Source organism: Mandrillus leucophaeus, unplaced genomic scaffold, assembly GCF_000951045.1.
Source record: "Mandrillus leucophaeus isolate KB7577 unplaced genomic scaffold, Mleu.le_1.0 Scaffold247, whole genome shotgun sequence".
In the NCBI taxonomy this organism is placed as follows: domain Eukaryota; kingdom Metazoa; phylum Chordata; class Mammalia; order Primates; family Cercopithecidae; genus Mandrillus; species Mandrillus leucophaeus.
Window position 1 is genome coordinate 744,894 of NW_012102554.1, and position 25,902 is coordinate 770,795.

General features: G+C 41.8%; 1 protein-coding gene across 2 annotated transcripts in view; it reads left to right on the forward strand.

Annotated features, from left to right (window-relative positions):
• The window catches only part of CGNL1 (cingulin-like 1), a 127,030-nt gene that overhangs the window by 19,178 nt on the left and 81,950 nt on the right, over positions 1 to 25,902 (forward strand). For both annotated transcript variants that reach the window (XM_011983168.1, XM_011983167.1), the window contains exons 4-8: positions 1,852 to 1,957; positions 11,650 to 11,751; positions 12,296 to 12,444; positions 13,841 to 13,976; positions 22,245 to 22,457. In XM_011983168.1, the coding sequence (XP_011838558.1) occupies positions 1,852 to 1,957; positions 11,650 to 11,751; positions 12,296 to 12,444; positions 13,841 to 13,976; positions 22,245 to 22,457 (706 nt within the window). The remainder of the gene's footprint in view (positions 1 to 1,851; positions 1,958 to 11,649; positions 11,752 to 12,295; positions 12,445 to 13,840; positions 13,977 to 22,244; positions 22,458 to 25,902) is intronic.

A 25,902-nucleotide genomic window follows, 5' to 3' on the forward strand; every position in this document is an offset into this window, starting at 1 on the left:
TGTTGTTTCTGGTGGGACTCTTAATTTCCTTTTCTGAGGGCTTAATGTTTACCTTCCTTTTTTGCCCTGTGCCAGCCGTTGGAGGGTTAAAACTCAATGGCTGGGGTTTTCATGATGGCATTTGTCTTGTGTGGTATGGGGTGGGGGTTTTGGGAGGGGTGTGTAGGAAAGTACACCACACTTTAAAAATTAAAATGAATACATTTTAAAAATGACTCTTTACTATTTCAAAAGCAAATTCAAAGATAGGAAGAGTGTCTACTCTTCAGGTTTGAATGGAGTCTGCCGTCACCTTGAGTTCTTCCACGCAATGTTAGTCCTTTAGAAGTTACAAATACAAACACCTCCCCTCCCCAGAGTTAACATTGGCCAAGAGCCCCTGCTTCCATTATTTTTAAAGCATGTGTGAGTCATTTAAAAGCAGTGCTTTCCATGCTTATCTTGGTGGTTGAGTTGGAATAATCAGGGTTTCAGCCCTTACTTAGATACCAACTGTGCTGGAACTCGAGCAAGGGATTTGAAGTTTCTGTTTCAGTTCTCTCATCAGATATGATTAAGAAGAAGGAAAAAAAAAAAAACAAAAAAACAAAGCTTTACAGCCTACATGACTGAAAACCAGCCACTTGGCAAATCCTCATTGGTATCAAAATACTGTATATTTTTGTATTGTGCCTTACAATTATTTGTCAGTTTTAGAGCTAACAATAGTAAGGCTCAAAATATAAGATAGGGGATCTTTTGAAAAGGAAAAAAAAAAAAAAAAGTAACCCAAAAGATTCATCTAGCTAAGAACTGGTTATTAGTATCTCCCTGTGGAAGACTTTACCATGTTAAGATTAAGGTAGAAGAAATTTTGACTTGTAAAATTCATTATTTTTTTTTATTTTTTGAGACAGAGTCTCACTCTGTCATTCAGGCTGGAATGCAGTGGCATGATCTTGGCTCACTGCAATCTCCATCTTCCAGGTTCAAGAGATTCTCCTGCCTCAGCCACCCGAGTAGCTAGAATTATAAGTGTGCGCCATCATGTCTGGCTAATTTTTGTAGTTTTAGTAGAGACAGGGTTTTGCCATGTTGGCAAGGCTGATCTCTAACGCCTAACCTCGAGTGATCCACCCGCATCTGCCTCCCAAAGTGCTGAGATTACAGACGTGAGCCACTGCACCTGGCCAAAATTCATTAAATTCTTTTATGTATGTATTTTTTGGCACATGATTTATTGAGACATTGGTAAGACAGACTTTAGTGGGAGGTGCCTGTTGAAGGAAGTTTATTTTAAATCTTTTTCTTCTGATTGCTGGGAGTGTGGTAGAAGTTAATAAAACTTAGTATCTCAGTGTTAGCTGTGAAAGCCCAGACAAAGGGCTGCCATGTTGACAATCTTGGCTTAGGGGTTTTATTTTTTTAAACATAGGTTAAACAAATTAAGATCATTGTAGGTCATTCTTAGTGTAAGATTTAAGTGTACAGTGTGTTTGTGTGTGTGAGAGAGATACACACAAACCCACTTCAAAGAAAAGGAGAATTCCTTTTGGAATGGACATGAGCCATTTGAATCAAAGAACAGATTGCTAGATGTTCACTGGATGTCTTCTCCAAGCTTACTGAGGATGTGCTTATGTCCCTGGGAACCCTGTCCCAAATTGAGTGGTAACACGTAATTTATTTGGGAAAAAAAGACACCATCCATCCTGCTCTCACACTGATTTTGTCTGAGGCTTTAATGAATTCACAGCTCCTGCAGTTTATCTTCTTAAAGTGCCTGTTGTGTGTGTGTGTGTCATGACATGTACATTGTTCTGAGACCAATGGGTGTGTCCCTCATTGTTTTCTCTGCTGTCCCTTTTTCAGAAGTGCCGATAATGACGATGCTACTAAAAGGAAAGTCAACTTGGTCTTTGAGAAAATCCAGACCTTAAAGTCTCGAGCAGCTGGGAGTGCACAAGGAAATAACCAAGTAAATGGAAATTTTGTATTTTGTGGAGTGCAGTTAGCATGGAATGTGGTAAACAACTTGCTGTTTCTTCAGTCTGTATGTTTGCTTATAGCAGTAAGTGGGACATTTCCTGAGTAGTGAGGAGTACTCCCCATGTTTTAAATGTTCATTTGCACCCAACCTTTTTTATTGAGACGGAGTCTCTGTCTGTCACCCAGGCTGGAGTGCAGTGGTATGATCTTGGCTCACTGCAACCTCTGCCTCCTGAGCTCAAGCTATCCTCCCACCTCAGCCTCCCAAGCAGCTGGAGCTACAGGCGTGTGCCACCACACCCGGATAAGTTTTGTGTTTTTAGTAGGGTATGGGTTTCACCATGTTGCTCAGGCTGGTCTTGAACTCCTGGGCTCAAGCAATCCACTCAACTTGGCATCCCAAAGTGCTGGGATTACAGGCATAAGCCACCATGCTTGGCCTTACCGTACAGCCTTTTTTCCAGAAACGTTTAAAGATATTTTATTTAAAAAAACATAGACTATAATAGGATGATAAAAACAGATGGCGAGATTTAGAAGGGGAAAATAAGAATAAGAGGACTAGCATTGTTGTCGGCAAACGCGGAAGGTAAGTGTGAACAGGCGTGGACCCAGGCTCTGGAGCTTCAGGTGTGAAAGAGAATGGGACTAGAGACTGGTGACGCTGACCAGCTGTGGCGCAGGGGCCAGGAAAGAGCTCAGTGAGTGCCAAGTTAGTTTTTAAATAACTGCCTGTCTGATTGATTGTGCTGAATTTGAGTGGGGACATAGAGGTTTTTTTTTAGGGAGAGAGCCCTCTCACGTTTGATAAAACAACTACTGTATGTCAGACACACCTGGTGCCCTGGAAGTAAGCCGCTCTTAAGAGAGTACGGCTGTACACTTGTTCCTCAATCCTACACCACCTTGTGTAGAACTCATTTCCTGCTTGTCCAGCTTCCTTTCCCCTCCCAGGGGAATTCTGCATGGGAAGGAAAGAGGAAGATACCTGGAGGCAGGTAATAGGAAACTTGTCTAGAGCTTCTGTCTAACTTGGGAAATGTACATATAGGGGATAATTTTAGGCATCACCCTACCATCTTTATACTTGTTATTCCCCCGGCACTCAGCTAACCCATGACGGCTGCGCTGACCTCAAATAGAGCAATGCCATACACACACAGACACAATTCCTACTGGGGAATCTTTACACCATACTCCTTGCGTATACATAGACTTGAGGAGCTCTACATAGTTCTTAAAGTCAGTCCAGTATTTCTTTGCTAAAACTCTGAAGTCCAAATTATCAACACGATTCTTGTTTTTTTGTATACCTGCATACAGGCTATGCACAGAGAGTGAGGTGGAATCTCACTGGCTGTTATAAAGCAATATAAAGGGTCTTGAACACAGGAGCTTAGGGTATAACTTAGCAAACAGATGAGTCTTCAACAAATATCCTTTTAATATTATTTTATTGGAGTGTAACTTATATAAAGTAAATTACCCAAATCGTATCGGTACAGTACATTGAATTTTTTTTTTTTTTTTTTTTTTGAGACAGAGTCTCGCTCTGTGGCCCAGCCTGGAGTGCTGTGGCGCCATCTTGGCTCACTGTAAGCTCCGCCTCCTGGGTTCACGTCATTCTTCTGCTTCAGCCTCCTGAGTAGCTGGGACTACAGGCGCCCGCCACCACGCCCGGCTAATTTTTTGTATTTTTAGTAGAGACGAGGTTTCACCGTGTTTGCCAGGGTGGTCTCGATCTCCTGACCTCGTGATCCGCCCGTCTTGGCCTCCCAAAGTGCTGGGATTACAGACTTGAGCCACCGCGCCCGGCCGGTACATTGAATTTTTAACATAGCTTTGCATCCATGGAATTGTCATCCCAATTAAGGTGCAGAACACTCCCATCACCCAGGTTTCCTGGGTTTCTTCCCCATCAATTACACCCCATACTTCTGGAGGTAATCATATCCTGACTTCTATCACCTAGAGTCGTTTTGCCTCTCTTGACTTTTATATAAAGAAAATTTCATAATGTGTATTCTTGTGTGTCTAGCTGCATTTCCTCAACATTATTATATCATCAAGATTCTTTTTTTTTTGAGAGGGAGTCTCGCGCTGTCGCCCAGGCTGGAGCGCAGTGGCCGGATCTCAGCTCACAGCAAGCTCCGCCTCCCGGGTTTGCGCCATTCTCCTGCCTCAGCCTCCCGAGTAGCTGGGACTACAGGCGCCCGCCACCTCGCCTGGCTATTTTTTTGTATTTTTTAGTAGAGACGGGGTTTCACTGTGTTAGCCAGGATGGTCTCGATCTCCTGACCTCGTGATCCGCCTGTCTCGGCCTCCCAAAGTGCCGGGATTACAGGCTTGAGCCACCGCGCTCGGCCGAAGATTCATTAATGTTGCATATACTGGTAGCTTTTTTGGTATCGAAATGTAGTTTTCCTTTGTATCTGTATAACACAGTGTGTATTCTTGGTGTACATTTCTGGTTTGGGGCTATTAGGAATAAAGCTACTATGAATGTTATTGTACTTTTTTGTGGAGGGGAGTAAACACTTTCACTCATTTCTCTTGAGAATATACCTAGAGGTAAAATTACTGAGTGGTAGGTTAGGCGTGTGCTTAACTCGTAAAGTATACCTGTTTGTTCTTAGAGCGAGTGCGGCCTTTGGCCTTGATGTTGAGATTGTCCTTGTGGGCCATAGACTAGGGGTGACCAGCCTGAACTGGGGAAGTCAGGGTAGCCCTTCTAGAGACAATGACACTAATGCTGCCTCAAGAAATCATAGAATTATTTGTGAGAAGAAGGGAAGCTGGGGTGTTCTAGGTTAAGTGAATAGCACAGACAAATATAAAGAGGCATGGGTTTGCCGTGTTAAAGAGGGAATGTAGTGTAGTGGGAGCACAGAGCCAGGATGGGCAGAGGAACAGCCTGGTAGCAAGGACCTTGGAAGTTATGTAAGAAGTTTCCATTTCAGGCTGTGAAGGGGGTGGGTTGCCATTGTTGGATTTTAAACAGACGTGAATACCATTGTGTTTGTGAAAGTTTATTCCTTTTGCAGCTTTTGGAGAGAGGTAAGATTAGAGGAAGAGAGACCACATAGAAAGCTAATGCCTGTCTAGGTGTGGTCCCTCACGCCTGTAACCCCAGCACTTTGGGAGACCGTGGAGGGAGGGTTTCTTGAGGCCAAGAGTTGGAGACCAACCTGGGCAATGTAGTGAGACCCTGTCTCTAGAAAAATTAAAAAATTAGCCAGGCATGGTGGCACATGCCTGTAGCCCCAGCTACTCAGGAAGCTGAGGCAGAAGTCACTTGAGACCTGGAGGTGGAGGCTGCCGTGAGCTATGATTGTGCCACTGTACTCCAGCCTGTGTGACAGAATGAGACATTGTCTCTTAAAAACAACAACAAAAGAAGCTGCCAAATCAAGAGATGATGAAAAAATGAACCAAGGCTCTTAGACTTCGGGTTCCTATTACAGCTCCATGACTGTTTAATTGCCACATTTTCCTACTCCTCTTCCCTCCCTCTTAAGTTCGGAATCTGATTATTTGCTGGCAAAGGTTTTGGAGTTTTATCTTTGTGGTGTCAGTTAAGTGATTAGGAGAGAATGTAAAAACCTTCTCCCTTAGGGACGGAGACCATATTGGAAAACAGCAAAGCAGGTAGAGATTTTGTATGGGGAAGAACAATGTATAATTTCCCTCATTGGGTTGGATTTAGCGTTCTAAATGGATTGTTCTCATTTTGCCTATGAAAATTGGAAGTTGTGTGTTTGTGTTTCTAATTCTCTTCACAGGGGTAGGTGGGGAAGTACCTCATTCCAAATTTATCACACACAACTTGCACCTGGATTCAGGGACGTGTCAGCCAAGATGCTGCAATTTCTAGCTTTGATTCCTGCTTTTGTTTCTTCCCCTCAGCTATTTGTAGTTTTCTAACCACTTTACTGTAGGATTTTAGCCAAATCCTTTTGAGAGAATCATTGTGTTACTTTCATGGAAGAAGAAAAAAAAGAAGATCCATTAATATTCATACTCAGATCAGAGAGATAATATTTCCTAATAGACTCTCTTCAGTCAGGTCCCTCTTCATTATGGAAATGTAACATCTAAAAGGAGAAAGTCAATTTAGCTAACATACGCTTATTTATTACTTGCATACAGTCTATGCAGAGAGGGACGGAATCTCACTGGCGGTGATTGAGCAATCTCTAGTGTAATGCAGATTTCTGTAACAAATATATGTATAAAGGGTCTTGGGAACACAGAGGCAGGGGCTTTGGGTATAACTTAGCAAACAGATGAGTCTTCAACAAATATCTGTTTTTATATTGTTTTATTGGGTATAACTTATATAAAGTAAATTACACAAATTGTATCTATACAGTTCATACAATTTCTAACATAGGTTTGCTTCCATGCAAATACCATCTAGATCAAGATACGGAACACTCCCATCACCGAGGTTTCCTGGGTTTCCGGTGTTCCCCATAAATTGTACCCCCTCCTTCTAGGGGTAATCATATCTTGACTTGTATCACCTTGAGTAGTTTTGGTTTCCTGGGTTTCCTGTGTTCCTTCTACAAAAATTGTACTCCTTCCTTCTGGGGGTAATCGTATCCTGACTTCTATCATCTAGAGTAGTTTTGCCTTTCTTGAATTTTACATAAAGAAAATTTTACAATATGTATTATAATAAGTATTCTTGTGTGTCCCCCTTCATTTCTTCAACATTATATCCGCAAGATCCATTAATGTTGCATGTACTGGTAGCTATTTTGTATTGAAATGTAGTTTTCTGTTGTTATCACTCAACATAGTGTATATTCTTAGTGGTCATTTCTGGTATTTGGCTGTTAGGTATAATGCCATACTGAACATTAGTGTCTTTTTGTTTTTTTTTTGTAAACACACTCATTTCTCTTGAGAATATATCTAAGAGTATAATTTCTAGGTTGCAAATTGGGCGTTGGTTTAACTCTTAAATGTTGCCAAATGATTTTACAAAGTGATTGAAACAATTTACACTCCTGGTAGTGCTGCATGCCAGTTCCAGTGGGTATATCCTCTGTAACACCTAGACTCTCTTCCATTGCTTTGGTCTACTTGTCTCTCCTTGCACTACTACTGTACAGTTTAATTATTGCAACTTTAATAAGCCTTGAGATCTGGTAGCTTTATTCTTCTCCAAGGTTATCTTAGCTACTCTGGGTCTTTTGCCTTGCCATATAAACTTCTATCAGCTTGTCAATTTCCACCAAGAAAAGCCTCTAGGAATTTTGATTGGGATTATACCAAATGCATAGATAAATTTGGTAGAACTGACGTCTTCATGTTATTGGTATTCTTATTTGTGAACATGAACTTTCTCCCCACTTATTTATGTGTGCAGCATCTCTCAGCAATGTTCGGTCATTTTTGTTGGAGAGGTCCAGCACATCTTTCATTTAGATGTAGTCCCTTTTCAGTGCTGTTCACTCCTTTCTGTACTTCCGTGTTTCCATCTAGGAGTGATTTCCTTCAGCCTGGAGAACTTTTTTTTTAAATATCCTGTAGTACTTTCTGGGAGCATTGTTTGAGAATAGCTGTCATTCACTCTCAGTTTTGAGGAACTCTAGTGTGGCAAGTATTGTTTTGTTTCATGAATTTAAAGACATTATTTGTCTTTTGACCCCAGTTGGCTCCATTGGAAAGCCAGCCATCATTCTTAGTGTTATTCTCTTGAGAGTGATGTGTCTTTTCCAGCTGGGTGCTTTTAATATTTTATCTTTTTTGTCAATTGTTAGATTTTCACTATGACGTGCCTAAGAGTGATTTTTCTTTTATTTATTTTTCTTGGGATTCACTGAGCTCTCGACTTGACAGGTGCATCAGATTTGAAAATTTCTTGGCTATTATTTAGTTGAATATTGCTTCTTTCACATTCTGTCTCTCCCAGCTCTTCTCAGACTCCAATTAAATGTATTTTAGAAATTTTGATGGTGTTCCTCTTACCCCTTGTGCTCTATTCTCTCTCTTTTCGTGTGTGTGTGTGTGTGTGTGTGTGTGTGTGTGTGTGTATGTTTGGGGCATCAGATATTCTGGATGTTTTCTATTGACCTTTCAAATTCATTAGTCTTGTTTTCTGGCTATGTCAATCTTACTTTAAGACTTTTTCTTTAAAGGAGTCTTTAAAAGAATCTTTTTCTTCATCCTTCTTTTAAAGAATGGTTCTTTTAAGAACTTTTCTTTGGCCAGGTGCAGTGGTTCATGCCTGTAATCCTGACGCTTTGGGAGACTGAGGTGGGAGGATTGTTTGAGGCCAGGAGTTTGAGACTAGCCTGGGCAACATCGTGAGATCCCATCTCTACAAAAACTATAAAAATTGCCAGGCATGGTGGCTCGTGCTTGTAGTCATAACTGCTCAGAGGGCTGAGGTAGGAGGATCACTTGAGCCTAGAAGTTTGAGGTTACAGCGAGCTGAGATCCAATGAGTTCTTAAATTTCAGATATTGTGTATTGCTGTTTTAGAATGTCTACTTGATTATATTTTTATAGAATCTATCTCTGGAACTTGATTTAGAAAAATCCCTTTGTTGGGCCAGGTGCAGTTGTTCATGCCTGTAATCCCAGCACTTTGGGAGGGCAAGGTAGATGGATCACCTGAGATCAGGAGGTAGACACCAGCCTGGCCAACATGGTGAAACCCTGTCTCTACTAAAAATACAAAATTAGCCACGTGTGATGGTACACACCTGTAACACCAGCTATTTGGGAGGCTGAGGCAGGAGAATTGTTTGAACCCAGGAGATAGAGGTTGCAGTGAACCAAGATTGGGACAATGCACTCCAGCCTGGATGACAGAGCAAGACTCTGTCTGAAAAGAAAAAAACAAAAACAAAAAAACACCCTTTGTCCATAATTGTTTCTATTTTAAAAATGTTACAGTTAATTTGAAGTCCTTATCTGTTAACTTTAATATCTGGGCCATCTCTGTGTCTGTTGTCTATTTTATTTAGTTATTGGTTGGTTCTTCCTACTTCTTTGCATGTCCAATGATTTTTTTTTTTTAATTGTATGCTAGACCGAGTGGGTGACGATTAGTTATAGACGTTCTGGAATGTGTTATCTCCCCCTGAAGAATGTTAAGTTTTGTTTTGACAGACGGTTAAATTACTTGCAGATTATCTTGATTCTATATGGTTGGTTGTTCTAGGCATTATTGGGGAGTGTCTATTTAAGTTTTGGCCCTTACTACTAAGACATGACCCATGTTCCTTTCTTGGATTTCAAATGAATGCCAGAATGTCCACCAAGGTTTCTCTATTTTGGTCGATTTGGAACCCTAGTGTCTCCCTAGCATTGGGCTACCTGTGAAGTTTCTGTTGGGTTCTTTGCCTCCTAAAAGCTCTTCTCTGCAGTCCTCTTGAACTCTTGCTCTGCTCATATACAGCTTAGGAATCATCCAAGAATCCAGGGAGTATTTATTGTAGGTTCTCGGAACTTCTTCTGTGGAGCTGTCTCCTCTCTCATACCCTGATCTTGAAATCTCTGTTGCTTACCATCTCTAAACTCTAATCTCTGTTTCCTTCATCAGTGAGTTGCCACTCTGGACACTTTTCTCACTTAAATTAACAAACTTTATTTTTCAGGAGAGTTTTAGGTTCACATTCCCATTTACTGTCCTGTCCCCACATATGCCCTCCGCCACTGTTAGCATCCTGCAGCATGGGGTGCACCTCTCACAATCATGGAACCCACACTGGCACATCATTATCACCCAAAGACCACCCATAGTTTACATTAGTGTTCACTCTTAGTGTTGCACATTCTACAGGCTTCTGACAAATGAACAATGACATGTATCTATCATTTAGTATCACACAGAAGAGTTTCACTCCCCTAAAAATCCTGTGTGTTCTGCCTGTTTGTTCCTTTCTCTCCCCTAACCTCTGGCAACCCGTAATCTTTTTATTGTTTCCGTGGTTTTATTTTTTCTGGAGTGTTCTATCGTTGGAATCACACAGTATATCACCCTTTCAGTTTGGCTCCCTTAGTAATGTGCATTTTTTCCCATGCCTTTTGATGAACTGATAGTTCATTTCATTTTAGGATTGAGTATTAATATTCTATTGTCTGATATACCACAATTTATTCGTTCACCTTTTAAGGGCATCTTGATTGCTTCCAAGTTTTGTCAGTTATGAGTAAAGCTGCTATAAACATTCATGTACAGGTTTTTGTGTGGACATGAGATTTCAACTAATTTGGGTGAACACCCAGAGGGCAGCTGCTGGGTTGTATGGTAAGAGCATGTTTAGTTTTGTAGGAAACAACCAAACCATTTTCTAAATTATCTGTATTATGTTGCATTCCCACAAGCAAAGAATAAGAGTTTCTGTTATTCCACATCCTCGCCACCATTTGGTGTTGCCAGTGTTTTGAATTTTGGCCGTTCTAATTCGTATATAGTGGTATCGTTGGTTTGTCTGATTGTTTTTTGAGACGGAGTCTCACTCTGTCACCCAGTCAGGAGTGCAGTGGCATGATCTTGGCTCACTGCAACCTCTATTTCCTGGGTTCAAGTGATTCTTCTGCCTCAGCCTCCTGAGTAGCTGGGATTACAGGTGTGTGGGCCACCACGCCCGGCTAATTTTTTGTATTTTTAGTAGAGACGGGGTTTCACCACGTTGGCCAGGCTGGTGTCGAACTCCTGACCTCAGGTGATCCGTCTGCCTCAGCCTCCCAGGGTGTTGGGATTACTGCATGAGCCACCCCACCCGGCCTCAATGTTGTTTTAATTTGCAATTTCCTAATGACATTGTCTGTGCTTATAAAATTTTACTGTGTGATTTGGAAATGGAGTCATGGAGAACCCAGGGTGAATGTGGGGCTACCTCCTGTCTTTTCCTTTGTAAGGATCATAACTCTGTGTTGCTTGCTTTTCAGTGCCTGCCAACGATTGTTTTTATATATTTTTGTCTAGCTTTTGGAGTTTTTGCTGGGAGGGTAAATCTGATATTTGCCACTCTATCATGGCAAAACAAGAATTCTAACGATCATTTACTAAGATTTGATTAAATTTATGAGATGCATTGGGTTCTATAGATTCAGAGGTGCATAAAACCTAGTCCCTGTCCCACAAAAGTTCATAATCTCCTGATGTAGTCGTTCTCAAACCACTCTTAAGAAACACTAAAACTAAATTGTGTTCTGCCATTAAAATAGAAAAAATGAATGTCTTTCCCCAATTTACTTACAAAAAGATTTTGTTGCTGATTTTTTGCTAACCATTGATTTCCATGCTCTGGAATATAGAATTTATTATGGAGAGGCTTTTTAAGTTTTATTATCCTGAATTTAATGTATTACTGTTTTATAATGTTCTACAGAATACATTACGGACTTCTAACAAATATGCCACCTGTGCAAGTTTTAGTCGTATTGGACTAGTGTTGAGGTACCTGATGAAATGATGCCTGTGATTGGTAAATGCTGTAGAGTAAAGTTCACTGGAGTCCCAAGGGGACCAGCAACGTTAACTCTGCCCATCAAGTCAGGGAAGGTTCCCCATGGGGGTTGATGTTTGAATTGGGTCTTAAAATATTTAGTGTTATGCCTCATCTGTTACTGCACTAATTATATTTGGAAGGGGAAGATAATTAAAATAAAGCACGCTGAACGTTTAAATTAGTATATCTTTGCAATTAATTATAGGCTTCTAATTCCACATCTGAAGTCAAAGATCTATTGGAACAGAAAAGCAAGTTGACCACAGAAGTGGCTGAACTTCAGAGGCAGCTTCAACTGGAAGTCAAGGTATCTGGTTTTTCCTTTATGTTACTTTTTCCATTTCTGTCTAGGTTGATGAAGAATATTTTACATGCATTGGGATGCCCAGAGTGAAAGCCAATTTTTTTCCCCCCAAAAGTAACATTCCTCTAGTCACTGAGTAAATTCCTGTGTATTTGGCTGCTGTTGTCCAAATAATTTCTTTTTTTTTTTTAATGTAACCAAAGCCTGTACAGACTGTTTGCTTAGACAGAGTAAAAGAAACCCTGTTGGATTTAGGCAGGCCAATGGGAAACTAAATGTGTATAAAACATCTGAACTAAATCATAGAAATAGCAGAATGAGGTTTGGCTGTGTTTATGTTTTCTTTTACAAGTATTACAGTTCATTAAATATAAATATTTGATGTTCTTTCTAGTTAAGAACTCCCATGCCTTAATTATATAGTTTGATTAAGTTGTTTAATAACGTAAGTGCAAAGATACGGAGTCTGCTTGTTGAGAAGTAGGCTTCTGTGGGGTTACGTTAATGTACAGTGGAGGTACTTTAAAATCACACTGATTCCTGTTAGAATCAACAGAACATCAAAGAAGAGAGAGAGAGGATGAGAGCAAACCTAGAAGAGCTCCGAAGCCAACACAACAAAAAGGTGGAGGAGAACTCCACGTTGCAGCAACGACTGGAAGAAAGTGAAGGGGAGCTCCGGAAGAATCTGGAGGAGTAAGTTCTGGGCTGAGAGCCTGTTGCCCTTCCCAGGTTCTCTATGACGTGTGGCTAGAACCTTGCTGTCCATTTAATACTACCCAGCCTTCCAAATATTTATAAAGGCAGCTGACTTTTCTTTTTCTTCCTCTTACCCTGGTAAAATTGTGAAGCTGGCGACGCATGTAGACTGATAAACAAAAACGTTAGTAATTCTTAACATTCTTTGTGCACCTTGAAGTATCCCTTACAGAGTTTCAGCCCTTAAAGTGGACCTCCTAGCAGGTAAGTGGGAAGCAGGGCGCACTGAGTGCTGGTATTGAAAGACAGAGTTCAAGGAGCCTGGGCCCAGCTTCTAAAAAGCAGGCGTCACGTGGCCTCCGTGAGCTCTCAGCCTGTGCATTTTATCCTGGATGGTGCTGGTGTTTGCGATGGCTGCTTATACCTCCTCTGAGTCTACAGAGAAGGAAAGTTAGGTCCAAGATGCCCCTGCCATTGTGTTGTATTAAAATCTGTGGCAAAGGGATCGAAAGCCAAAGTCTGAGAATCCACAGTGCTATGACGTCCCGTGGACACAACAGAAGCCTTAAGTGGAAAGTCAAGTGGGAATGAAATCTAAGGGGAAGTTCAAGAAAAAGAAGACATTATATAATAAAAGCATTTGATTGTCCTTGCAGTTTTGATGGTGCTGTTTTGCGTTTAAAGCAATCATAGAGGCTAACTGCAGAAAAGAGTTTAGTAAGAAAAATATCAGAAAATATAGGGTATAGTAAAAGCTTTACAACATAAAGAGGTATAGTAGTTGTGAGTTTGGTTCAGAGCAGAGTTTTGTAAACTTTTTTTTCATCAGGTATTGATTATTTTAGGATTTGTGGGTCATGGAGTCTGTTGTACACACTCAGTTCTGCCATTGTATCGTGAAATGAAATGGCTACTCATAAATGAATGAACATGACCATATTCCAGTAAAACTTTACAGTAACAGGCAGTGAGCTGAACTGGCCCACAGACCGTAATTTTTCCAACTCTCCTGGTCTAGAACACTGGGATAGTAGACAGTGGAAGGGTGGGGTGGCTTTAGTGTGAAAATTTTTTTTTTTCATTTCTTTATCTTCTACATTTAAATTCTAGTATCCTACCGTCTCCTTTTGGGGAGAAAATGTCTCCGTATAACCATACCCACTTCACTGGTTTGAGTTCTCATTTATCCTCGTGTTGGGCAATTAGACCGTAGCCTAAGTTCTTCTTAGGCACCTTTTCAGGTTAGTGATTCCTTGCTCAGTGCAGAACAGAGAATGGGGAAGCCCCTTGGGTCTTTAGAGACTTGTGTAAAGCTCTGGAGATCAGAAATCAGACTGGATAGAAATAAGCAGAGCCCAGGAGATCCTGTCTAATGGACTTCCTTCCTTGCCAGGCTATTCCAGGTGAAGATGGAACGGGAGCAGCATCAGACTGAAATCAGGGATCTCCAGGACCAGCTCTCAGAAATGCACGATGAACTGGACAGTGCAAAGCGATCAGAGGACAGGGAGAAGGGAGCTCTGATTGAGGTAAGTGGGGCTGTGGGGTCAGGTGATAAGACAGACCCCACCTGCCTGGAAAGATGGAGTGGCTGGGGTTTGTGCACTGCCAGCCACTGTCTGATGTGCACCCCTGCTCCACCTGTGCTCTTATGATCTGTGAGTCAGTGGATGCGCTTGACTCTCTCCTCTGCACTTGGCATTTGCTAATTATTATGGGTTTTTATTGTGTATTCTCTCTTCTCTAAATTAGATTATTATCTTGTTGAGGTATTAGATACACATGTATGAAATTATTAGAAAGCAAGAATGTTGGTTTTGAATATCTACATTTTTGGGGGAGGGAATAAGTATAATTGAGGGTCAGAAAAAGATAGGACTTTTCTCTCTGCACACATTTAGGTGTTTAATGTTTGCGGTTACATTATCATCACCTGTATTCTAGCATAGTTTTGGAAACTACTTCTTTATAAGCGTGGTTTGTAGGAATAGCCCAACAAAGAGATGATATACAATTTAGAGCAAAGCCAACAACAACAACAACAACAAAAAGTCAAAACATAAAGGTTCTTTGTTAATATTTAATTTTCTACTTCCTCCCTCTTTGGGCTTAGGTGTTTTCTCTGTCCCTTCCTTGGGGCTAGAAGTTTCTGACTCTGAAGTCCCTGGAACACTCTTTAAGTCTCAATTGTCTACTGTTCTCTCACTCCTTTCCTCCTCCAGTGTTGAAATAATTCCCCAGGAGAAATTTTAGGTCCTACTTTTTAGAACTTAGCCTTTCTTCACCTGATGACTTGGCAGGAGCTCAGAGATGAGTGACTGTGACCACCCAGCCCAGGAGTTCTCATGAATCCATTTTTCACACGGGCAGAGGAGGGTGATTGTCTCTTCTCCGCACATGACCATCTCTGTGTCCCTATTCAGACCTTTTCCCCTGAGAAGCCCTCAGCATTGTTCCTTACCAACTGGGATTCCTCTTTTTATCAAATGATTCCTTAAAAACCACCACATTCTTGGTATTATACTGCTTCTCATGGCGCTGTTTACTTTCAGGGCTCAGAGTTACAAAGACAAGAAGATAGGTGTATTTATCACTGAAATAATATTAAAACAACATAAAAGGAAAGTTTAAAAATGGGACGTACACATACTTTCCTAATACCTAAGCAGCCATTTTTGTTTCTAGAATTTCTGTTTGCCTCCCTGTCTATTGATAGGTTTCATCTACCCATCTGTATATAATATAGGGACAATCATGTCCCTACAGTTTTGATACCTGCTTTTAAAACTTAAGATGTCAAAAATGTTCTTTCTTGTTATTCTTTATATTCTTTGTATTTCATTTTTAGGAAGATAAACCGCAATATATTTAACCATTCTCCTACATTTGTTTTCCCTTTTTCGTCATTATGAAACAAAGGTCGTGGGGAACAGTTTTTACATTTATCCTTTTACTACTTTAAAAATTGTTTCTAAGGATAAGTTTCCAGAAATGATGTCACTGAACAATTTATGGCTTTCAGTAAAAGTATAGCTTCATGAACAAATTTAAATAGAAGATAAAACGTTGTCATATTCTGTGATTCCTTGTGTGGACATTTGATTGGTTCTAAAGGGGAAAGATGTTATGTTAGCTCGTGGGAAGTCTCTGAAGTTGCTGATTTTCCCCAATAACTGACAGTTGTCACTGTGAGTTGCCCCCGATATCCCCTGTCCTTTCAGTTTCTCTATTTTAGCTCATTGACCTCGCACATTTTTTGTATCTTTCTTCTACTAGCCAGCTAATTCAAGAGCATTCACCTTTGCTTCTTTCCCCATTTCATGTCTAGCACAGTGCTGAGCAACAGAGCAAATGAATAAATAATTTTTCATATTTAAATTACTTTAAAAATATCACCATGTTTTAAAAAAGAGAATAATTCTGAAATGAACTGCATACTTCTTTTCCTCTTTAAACATACCATACTGCATATCTATTAACTGAACATCATTAGTTTATTGATTTATTTATATTGATAATAGGATAATGATATGAGACTATTTTGGTGATGTGTTCAGGCAGAGGCTGATAATGCGAGATACAGCAGTGGGCAATAGCACATGTTTTCTTAAACCTGTTCCTGATGTTGCTGGCTTACAGGTTGTTTGTCTCTTTCCCATAACAGGAGCTGTATCATTTACTGCTGCCTTTCTGCAAGATGAGTTAGGGTGTAATTAGCTTCCCTATTGCAAAGTGGGTTTCTCTTGCTCCAGAAAATCACCCTCTGTTTTTATCAATTTCCTTTGACTTGTCAGCAACACTTAAACTATGATCTATGGTTTCTGTATCACTAGTAAAATAGACCCTGTCTCCTTGTCACTTTTAATTTATTCTTCATATCTGAATAAAAAGTGACCTGGGGGAATTTGATAACGGAGTATAGTTGTGGCCAAGTTCCCCATGGCATTTAGCTTGGAACAAACTCTTAACACAATGAGCATTAAACACTTCTGCTTTTGAATGTTCGAAAAAGGTTGAAGGCCCAAGTTTTGCAAGTCCTGCATAATGGACCAGATTTTGCATGAAATATCTTTTAATATGTCACATTTTGTTAAATAACACTGGACCCCTGTATGCAATCAGTAAAGTAGCATTAAGAAAGAATAGGCTGCTCTGTCTATGGAGTAGCCATTCTTTTGTTTCTTTACTTCTCTAATAAACTGACTTTCACTTAAAAAAAGAAAAAGAATAAAACAGTTTAAAAAAAAAAGGAAGGGAGAAATAGTAGAAAATACTTTGTTTTCTTAGAATAAGCCATAAAATTGACCAACAGTGGGTTGACTTTGTTATTCTTAGTTAAATAGATGATTCTGAAATTTTTTTTTGCCAACTCAAGTTACAAGAATGATTATAGAACAGGTTTCCACCACTTCTTTGTCATGAATGCATTACCTTCCATTCTGAAGGTGACAGGTCAACGTGAGACAGCTTGCTAAGTGCCACGATGGTGGGGTTTTCTAATTATCAAATGTCTGCTTTGATGGGAGCCTGCAGTGCTGAGAGATGGGCCTCATTCCAGCAGCCTTGTGGTGTTTTATTCCTGGCATTTGCCAAGATGCAGGTACTTCAGTCTCATTAAAATAGTCTGGTTATAAAATTGTGTTGGTCTGAGGAGAGATTGTGCTCAGAAAGTATGTCTCTAAAACTTCTTTTGTAATGATATTTTTGAACATTCTACACATTTTTATAAAAAAGGCAGCCAAAAATATCGTGATTCTCACCAGCCGTGTGATGCTTCCTTGGCCATCCTTCTGGAACAAAAAAATGACAGAATTCTCTGTCAGCTACCGTTGCTGTAAAACCTTTTATTTACGCTTTCAGTGAGCATGGGCCAGAGATAGGGACCCTGTGGAACTTCTGAGAAGCACTTAATGCAAAAGAGGGTCTAGACTGGTGTCTTCCTCGTTTTGATGTGTCATGCTCATGCCCAGGTGGTGTGCGAAGTAAAACTTCTTGTGAGCAAATACCTTGCCATTCTGGATGTCCTCGTGCCTGCTTCTCAGTGCACATGGTCTTGGGGTGGTCATTTGCTGCTGCTGCTGCTGCAGAACAGCTGGTCCCATAGTGTGTTCCTTTTTCTCTTAGATCTCCATCTACCCGTTTCTTCAGGCTCTGATTGTGTTTCTTTGCTTTAGTTTAAGAAGGTGGACTTCCTTAAAGGGCCTTCCAGCCAAACACAGTGCTCTTGTTTTGGTGGCATCTGTATGAGGCTGTTTTCATGCTGCTGATGAAGACATACATACCTGAGACTGGGCACCTTACAAAAAAAAGAGGTTTAATGGACTCACAGTTCCCTGTGGCCGGGGAGGCCTCATAATCATGGTAGAAGGCGAAAGGCACATCTCACATGGTGGCAAACAAGAGAAGCAAGAGCCAAATGAAAGGGGTTTCCTGGCTGGGCGCAGTGGCTCAAGCCTGTAATCCCAGCACTTTGGGAGGCCGAGACGGGTGGATCACGAGGTCAGGAGATCGAGACCATCCTCCCTAACATGGTGAAACCCCATCTCTATTAAAAAATACAAAAAAACTAGCCGGGCGAGGTGGCGGGCGCCTGTAGTCCCAGCTACTTGGGAGGGGAGAATGGCATGAACCCGGGAGGCGGAGATTGCAGTGAGCTGAGATCCGGCCACTGCACTCCAGCCTGGGCGAGCGGGACTCCGTCTCAAAAAAAAAAAAAAAAAAAAGAAAAGGGTTTCCCCTGATAAAACCATCAGATCTCGTGAGACTTACTGCCATGAGAACAGTATGGGGAAGCCACCCCATGATTCCATTATCTCCCAGTGGGCCCCTCCCTCAACATGAGGGAATTATAGGAGCTGCAGTTCAGGATGAGATTTGGGTGGGGACACAGCCAAACCATAACAGCATCTAATGGATGAACTCCAGTGTGACTGTTTGCTTCTCAGCCTTCTTGAATGTGTGGTTTTGTGGTCAGGTCTGTAGTGACCATAGTGAAGGGAAAGGGCATTAGGACCCATCTGGGTCCCATTCTTGACTCTGCTGCTTGTAAGGCTGTGTGATCTTAGGCATGTTAGAGTCTCAGAGCTTCATCCATTTATGGAGAATAGTAATCTTCATCTCCTTGAATATCCATCTCTCTGGATTGTTAGAAATGCTCAGCACAGTTCTTATGATGCATAAGGACCAAACACAGTCAACTTTCCTAGCTCTCGCCACTCCCAGACAGCCAGTTTTCCCTTGTTTTCTTTAATTGGAGTCCACAGAGAGGCAAGTTGACCTCTAATGGACGTATACTTACATTTTGAAGTTTATGTATTTTTCTCTCCCTTCTTTGATTGATATAATTAAGCCCCGAGGTGATGGAGTGAAGTTTTTGAAACCTCATGTACCTTTTGGTTTCTACTCTGGAAAACTTCAAGTGCTACTGCGTGATATGGCGAGGTGTAATCTGATTGGATTTGTCCTGCACAGTCCACTTAAGCGACAGCCCCAGCCATAGATAACAGCATGTCGGTGCAGAATGGACCATAAAAACTTCAGTCTTGACATGCATTGGCAGCAGCACACAAAGGCAACACAAAACACAGAGATATGCTGGAAAAGATAAGTGTGGGGAGAGGAACTGTCTTATCGTCCAAACAATTGAGAAACGTGTGAGAGTAAAAGCAGGAAACAGGGGTCAGAATCACAGGGCCTGCACTAAAGATGCTGGCAGGAGGTTCCAGGAAGCCCTGGTGGGTAGCCGGAAGCAACAGTCATTCAAGAGAGACTCTGATCTTCCTTAAGAAGGGGCTGGGCAGCGGCAGCAGGGCGTCCTCTTTGATAAATATCAGGACAGGGTATATTTTCATAAGATCTCTGTGTTTGCTGCTTTGAAAGAGCCAGAGCTGGCCTTGTTACTTGCATGGGTCTCTTGACATTTCGTCTGAGCTTGTCAATGCCTGCTAGTTAGATTCTGGATGAGCAAAATCTTAGTCTGTGCAATGCAGCCCTATCCTGGGATTGTAGAGGTTCCTGTGGTTCAATGGAGGTGCATGTCCTAGAGAAAAAGAAAGAGATCTCGTTGTCAGTTATCCTTAAATCCATAAAATGTTTCTTCCCTCATCAGGGACACACTTTTTGAATGGAAAGTAGCTTATCATTTCTGAAGCCTTGAGTCCCCAGGTGGCAGCCATGCCTCTGATTCCCCAGGGGCTCCAAGAGAACAGGTCCTGCCTGTTCTTATGCAGAAGCCACAGGTGAAATAACTGACGAGTTTAGAATTCTGACATCTCCAGATACCTGTACTGCACTTGTTTATTTATATCTGAACAGATAAGTGCTCCCAATATTAATCTATGCATCAAAAATATAATAGATCTGTATCTATCTTTCAAGAAGGATAAGTAGGGAAGCCAAATGCAGATTAGAAAAATGATTAAAATATATAGAATGTAAAATAAGAAGTATTAAGTACTGTGAGAAGAACAGCTAAAGTGAGATGGGTATTCAAGAGGGATATTCAAGGAAGACCTCTTGGAGGAGGTCATACTGTATCTGGGTCTTCAAAGATTTTCTGAAAGGCAGGGAGAGGTGGGCCTGAGAAGGGAAAAGGGCACTCCAGACAGAAGATGCTGCATGGATTGCCTTAGAGGCTGTAGGTGAGAGCCTGGATGCGGGGAGCAGCTGAGTGGCTATCGTAAACCACCTGCACAGGAGGTGAGGAGGGCTTTACCCAGGGAGGTGATGGAAAGGATTGAAGATGTTGCAGAACTAACTTTTTGGTTATGAGAGACCAGGACGAGAGAAAAGTCAAAGTTGCTGCCAAGTTTCTGAGCTTGAGTGCTGAGGGGGCAGGTGGTGCTTTTCACAAGAGCAAAGAACAAAGGAAGAAGGAAGGAAGGAGCATGATGAATTCTCTTGAAACTGTAATCCTACTGAATCTGAGGTGTCACAGGACACCCAGATGGGTGCATCTAGCAGGTCTTTGAATGTGTTAGTGCAGGTCTGAACTCAGAGAAAGGTAAGAGGTAAAAGTTTAGGAGTCATTTACATAGAATTAATAGTTGGAAAAACAAAAATGAGCTTGCTAAAAGAGGGTAAAGAATGCAAAGTTGCATTCTTGGAGATCATCATAGATTTTGGGAATAGGGAGAGAAAAACCAGAAAAGACTATCACAGAAGAAGCAGCCTGAGGGAAGAAAACAGGAGTCTGTGTTATCTTGGCATTCCAAGAAAGAAGGGCATCTTAGAGAGACAGGAAGGGAGGATGAAAGAGGGGTAAAGAAAATTGACGACTGGGAAAAGGCCATCGGATATGATTAAAGGTCACAGTTACCTCAGAGGGGACTGTCTTGGTAGAGTAGGGACAAAAATCATACAGCAAGAGATTAAGGAGTGAACGGGCAGTCATGAAGTAGAGGCAGTGAACAGAAATTATGCTTTCAAACATTTTGATGGTGAAGTTTGGCAGGTAACCAAGATTCAAGAATGTGGATAGGAACAAAATGGCAGAAAGAAAAGACAACTGTATTAGTCCGTTCTCACTCTGCTATAAAGACACTACCGGAGACTGGGTAATTTGTAAACAAAGGAGGTTTAATTGACTCACAGTTCCACATGGCTGGGGAGGCCTCAGGAAACTTAAAATCATGGCAGAAGGAGAAGTAGGCACCTTCTTCACAAGGCGGCAGGAGAGAGAGTGAGCGAAGGGGGAAAAGCTCCTTATAAAACCATCATATCTCGTGAGAACTCACTATCACAAGAACAACGTGGGGAAAACTACCCCATGATCCGATCATCTCCCACAGTGTCCCTCCCTCGACACGTGGGGATTGTGGGAATTATAACTGGAGATGAGATTTGGGTGAGGACACAGAGCCAAACCATGTCAATAACTGATGGAGTGAAGACTGGGAGCAGGCTGGCAGGGGACAGTGCATTCTCTGTGGAGGGACTCTGGGTGGAAGAAGGCCTGGAGTGTAGAGGGGTTGAGGTGGAGAGGGAGCCAAGGTGCCCACGTCTCTCTGGCTGAGGGAAGGGCAAAAGTGTCTGTGAGGGTGAGTCCTGAGCTGGAAAACTGAGAAGGTCTGGAACAAAGATGCTGGAGGAAAAGGAACGCCGAGCCTTTGGCAGGACACACTGGGCTCAGGTAATGTGATTTGTAGTGGAGCCTGTTGCCCCAGCTTTGTGACCTTCCTCATTAATACTTGGCAGTTAAGAAGGGGAAAATGTGAATATTGTGCTCTGCTCAGATGGGCAAATGAGATAGAAGAAAAACAGGCAAAGTCGTCCTGAGTACGAGGAATGTGGATGAAGGGTTTGACCACACTCAGTGTCCCAGGGGATGTGAAGCACCCAAATCCTGAGTACGAGGAATGTGGATGAAGGGTTTGACCACACTCAGGGTCCTAGGGGATATGAAGCAAGGTAGGCAAGTTGGTGTGTCCCCCATGAAGCAACAGCACACACAGGGCAAGGGCAAGGGCAACAGATCACTGTGCAGAAGTGAAACGAGATGGAAAATACAGACGTGTTTACCAAAGCAGTGAAATTTACATTAGTTTCCCCTTTCTCCCTCAAATTCAATCAAATCTCCAAGAAGCAAAGACAGAGGAATCCAAGGAAATGATGTCTTCTGAGAAATGCAGGGGAAGAGGAAGAAATGGTTTAAATAGGTTTGTGGGATGAGAAGGGGAGAGAGTGGCAGGGCAAGGTGAGATGGCCGTGCATATGGGGACTGAACTGGAGGGGAGATACGGGGCCTCTCAACAAGATGTTTCATCGTCACCTCCTCCCTTCATGTTTCTTCTCTCTAGGAGCTCTTACAGGCAAAACAGGATCTTCAGGATCTGCTGATTGCCAAAGAGGAGCAAGAAGACCTCTTGAGAAAGCGAGAGCGTGAACTCACTGCACTGAAGGGAGCCCTGAAAGAAGAGGTTTCCAGCCATGATCAGGAGATGGACAAGCTGAAGGAGCAATATGATGCTGAGCTGCAGGCCCTGAGGGAGAGTGTGGAAGAAGCAACCAAGGTGAGGGATGGGGCAGGAGAATCTGGCTTGGGAACAGATGAAAGGGTAAGACCCTCTCTCCCACACCACTGCAAATTCCCTTCCTTCCTTTTAATTAGAGAGTGAATCTCAGTTCATCAGATCATGGACACAGAGCTTATTAACAAAGAATAAACTCAATGGTCCTGCTATTGACCTTTTAAAGTCTATAAACTGAAACGTTGGTAGGGACATTGGTTAAATCCTATTGCAGGTGGGGAGATGAAGAGGCTGCAGATGAACACTTGAGGTTCTGCAGCCCATTGCAGAGTGGAGGGCTGTACTCTCCCCGACGTTCCTAACGGTCAGAGGCCGAGGGCATTGTGTGACCATGTTAATGGGCAGAAGTGTAGACAGGACCCAAATTCCTGGAATCCTTCACCCCCTGCCCTAGTCTGTTCCTTTTGATTTTGTGTAGCCTTTTGTTAGACAGTTCAGGTTCTTTTCTCAGCACAGTTACAAGAGGGTTAATTGGCTGAATTGCCCAAACCCTTCCAAGATAATTTTTCTCTTAATTGAATTCTTGGCTCCTACAAATGGATTCAAAATTATGCTGAAGTCTTTTGGGGCAGACGTCATACTGGCTGTTGAAGAAGAGAAAAACAGTATTTTGAAGGGAAAAATGGTTTGAAATGTCATGCCATCTTTAGGGAAAGAGGGGAATTACAGAGTATACAATTTTCAGAGACTTTGCAATATATAGGTTAAAAATGATGAAGAAAGAGCTCTTGATATTGTTTATTCTGTGGTGATTACAGTGACAGCTCAGAGCTAGTAGGCCCTCTCTCCCCTAAGCCCTATGGTGATTCACTGATTTTCAATTATGGCACAGTAATTGCAAATGACAAGAAGTGAAAGATGGGTTTGTTTGTTATAACAATAAAAAGTCTGGGAAATAGTCTGTTTGGGGTTATTACAACTTTGAGACCGTTTTTAAAAGCCTCTTGATGATTTCCCTATCTGATTTTTTTTTTTTTTTTAAAGATTTGACTGAATTTGAGGGAGAAAAGCAAAAGCGATTTAATTTTTATTGCTTTGAGGGGACATGTCTGTTATTTGCATCTCATTTCATTTCTGTGCAACAGCCTGATATCCTTGCGATTGATCTTTATGTGCTGTTGCTTCATCAGGTACATGCCAATAGGCTACTGAGTAAAATGATTCTCCTTTGGACCCATATCTTTATCACCCTTAAATCTTGCCTCAAAGCTCGACTTAATGTGGTGTATTCTGGGTGGCTCCTTTAAGGGTAGTTGAGAATAGTGTTGGGGGATATGTTTGTAGTGATTTAAGTATAAGGAAAATCAAACTTGTGCCTCACATGGGGTAGGGGCTATTTCATTGGAAGCTTCCAGGTTCGCGACTGTCAGAGATACGTAAGTGAGGAAAGGACACGTGGTAGGTGAAAGGATATCTTTGTTGTATGGAATTGAGATCATCAGTAGAGACTTACGTTACTGCGTTTTGACCCTTTCAAATGTCTGCATTATATAGTAACTCAGAGTATTTTCATTGTGCCAGTTCAAGAGCAATAACTACATTGACCCATATCAGTCTGTAAAAGCAAAACAGGCCAAGTAGTCAAGACGTGTGTCATTGGCAGGGAATGGACAGTTTCCGAGCACCGGGAAGCTAACGCGAAGGGGTTCGCCTTAGTGCCCAGTGGGGGTGTTGGCCAGCAAGGGCTCTGTTCCAGGCTGTTTTCTATACTGCTGCCAGCATCGTTCCTTAAAAAAACAAATCTGATCATGTCAGCCTCTGCTTAAATAACTCGCTTGACTCCCCATTGCCCCAGATTTCAGCTGAAAATTGTTAGCGTCGTAGGGAAGAAGTCCCTTCTCTGCCTAACCCATCCCCAGAAAACTCTGTATCTTTCAGACCTCTCACCTCTTCATACGTGTAGAGTGACTTGCTCCTACTTTGCCATCTGACCAGGCTCCTCTTCTCCTGCAAGACCTTCCCCAGATGTCTTCTCTTTTGTGAACACACCCTAGATACCTAAACTACCTTTGGTGCAGTTAGTTGCACCTTCCTTCACCTTCCTTAGGGTTTCTGTGGAACCCTGGCCATTCTTCTACTGTAGTTTGTGTCACACCCTATTATAATTTCTCATCTTGTCTGCTTCCTCCATTAGACTCGGCACTTCTTAGGCATGGGGGCACTTTTGTTCCCCCCTGCCCTTTTTTTTTTTTTCCTGAGAGGGAGTGACAAACTCTAGTACCTCTGGGGCCAGACAGGGAGCATAAATGAGTAAAGTGCTGCGTCTGTTGTTGGAATGATAGGAGGGTATGGTGAGGACTGTGACAAGCTGGCTGGAGGGCATGTCCTTTGCTGGAGGCTTCAGTGGCTTCTCTGCTCCAGCTTAGAGTTGCCAGTGAGGGAATGCTGGGCCCATGTTGCTAGATCCTTCATTTTTTTTCAAGAAGCCAGATATCTGTGAGATCTCCCAACTTTTAAGCATATCTTCAAATTACAAAATAAATAAATAAAGAAAATGACATAGACCAATACACCCCATATGCAAGTCAAAAGGCTGTGTTCTTACCCCCTTGAGCTCAGCATGGTGCCTGGGACAGTGTCTGGCAAGTGAAAGTTAGTTTAGGACAAATTTCCTTTCTGACTGGGTTTTCAGTCCCTGCCGTGTAGTTCCTGTTGAATTTTTTCAGTGGTGATATGGGAAGCCTTTTAGGGAACTCTGGTATTATTCTGTGAATTTCTGTGCCTTGCTTTTGAATTTCTCTGCACTTTCTTTCTTTCTCTTTCCTTCTTCTTTTTCTTCTTTTTTTTTTTTTCTTTTTGAGATGGAGTCTTGCTCTGTCACCCTGGTTGGAGTGCAGTGGCGCAGTCTTGGGTCACTGCAACCTCCGCCTCCCAGGTTCAAGCAATTCTCATGCCTCAGCCTCCCAAGTAGCTGTGATTACAGGCATGTGCCACCATGCCTGGCTAATTTTTTTGTATTTTTAGTAGAGATGAGCTTTCGCCATGTTGACCAGGCTGGTTTCGAACTCTTGGCCTCAAGTGATCTGCCCACCTTAGCCTCCCAAAGTGTTGAGATTACAGATGTGAGCCACGGTGCCTGGCTTCCTTGCAGTTTCTTAAAGAGGATCCTGATTGTGTTTTTTCACCATATTAGCTTTTGCTTCTGAAGGTGGCTCCTTAACAAATATGATAGAGTCATATTTTATGGGGGACAAATGTATCAATTTAGTAGATGGATGCTGTTTTTGGTTATTTATGTCTTGGTATTATCGAATGGAATCTTAAGATTATTGGAGGAGAGTGAATTAAATATAATTTTTAAATCTGGTAAATAATGTTTCTTAAATATGTGCTCTTACACTTAGATTTTTCCTGTCCCAGGGGGAGAACCCAGCCACCACTGTGGCTAAAAACTGACATTTTTTTTTTGAAATGGAGTCTCACTCTG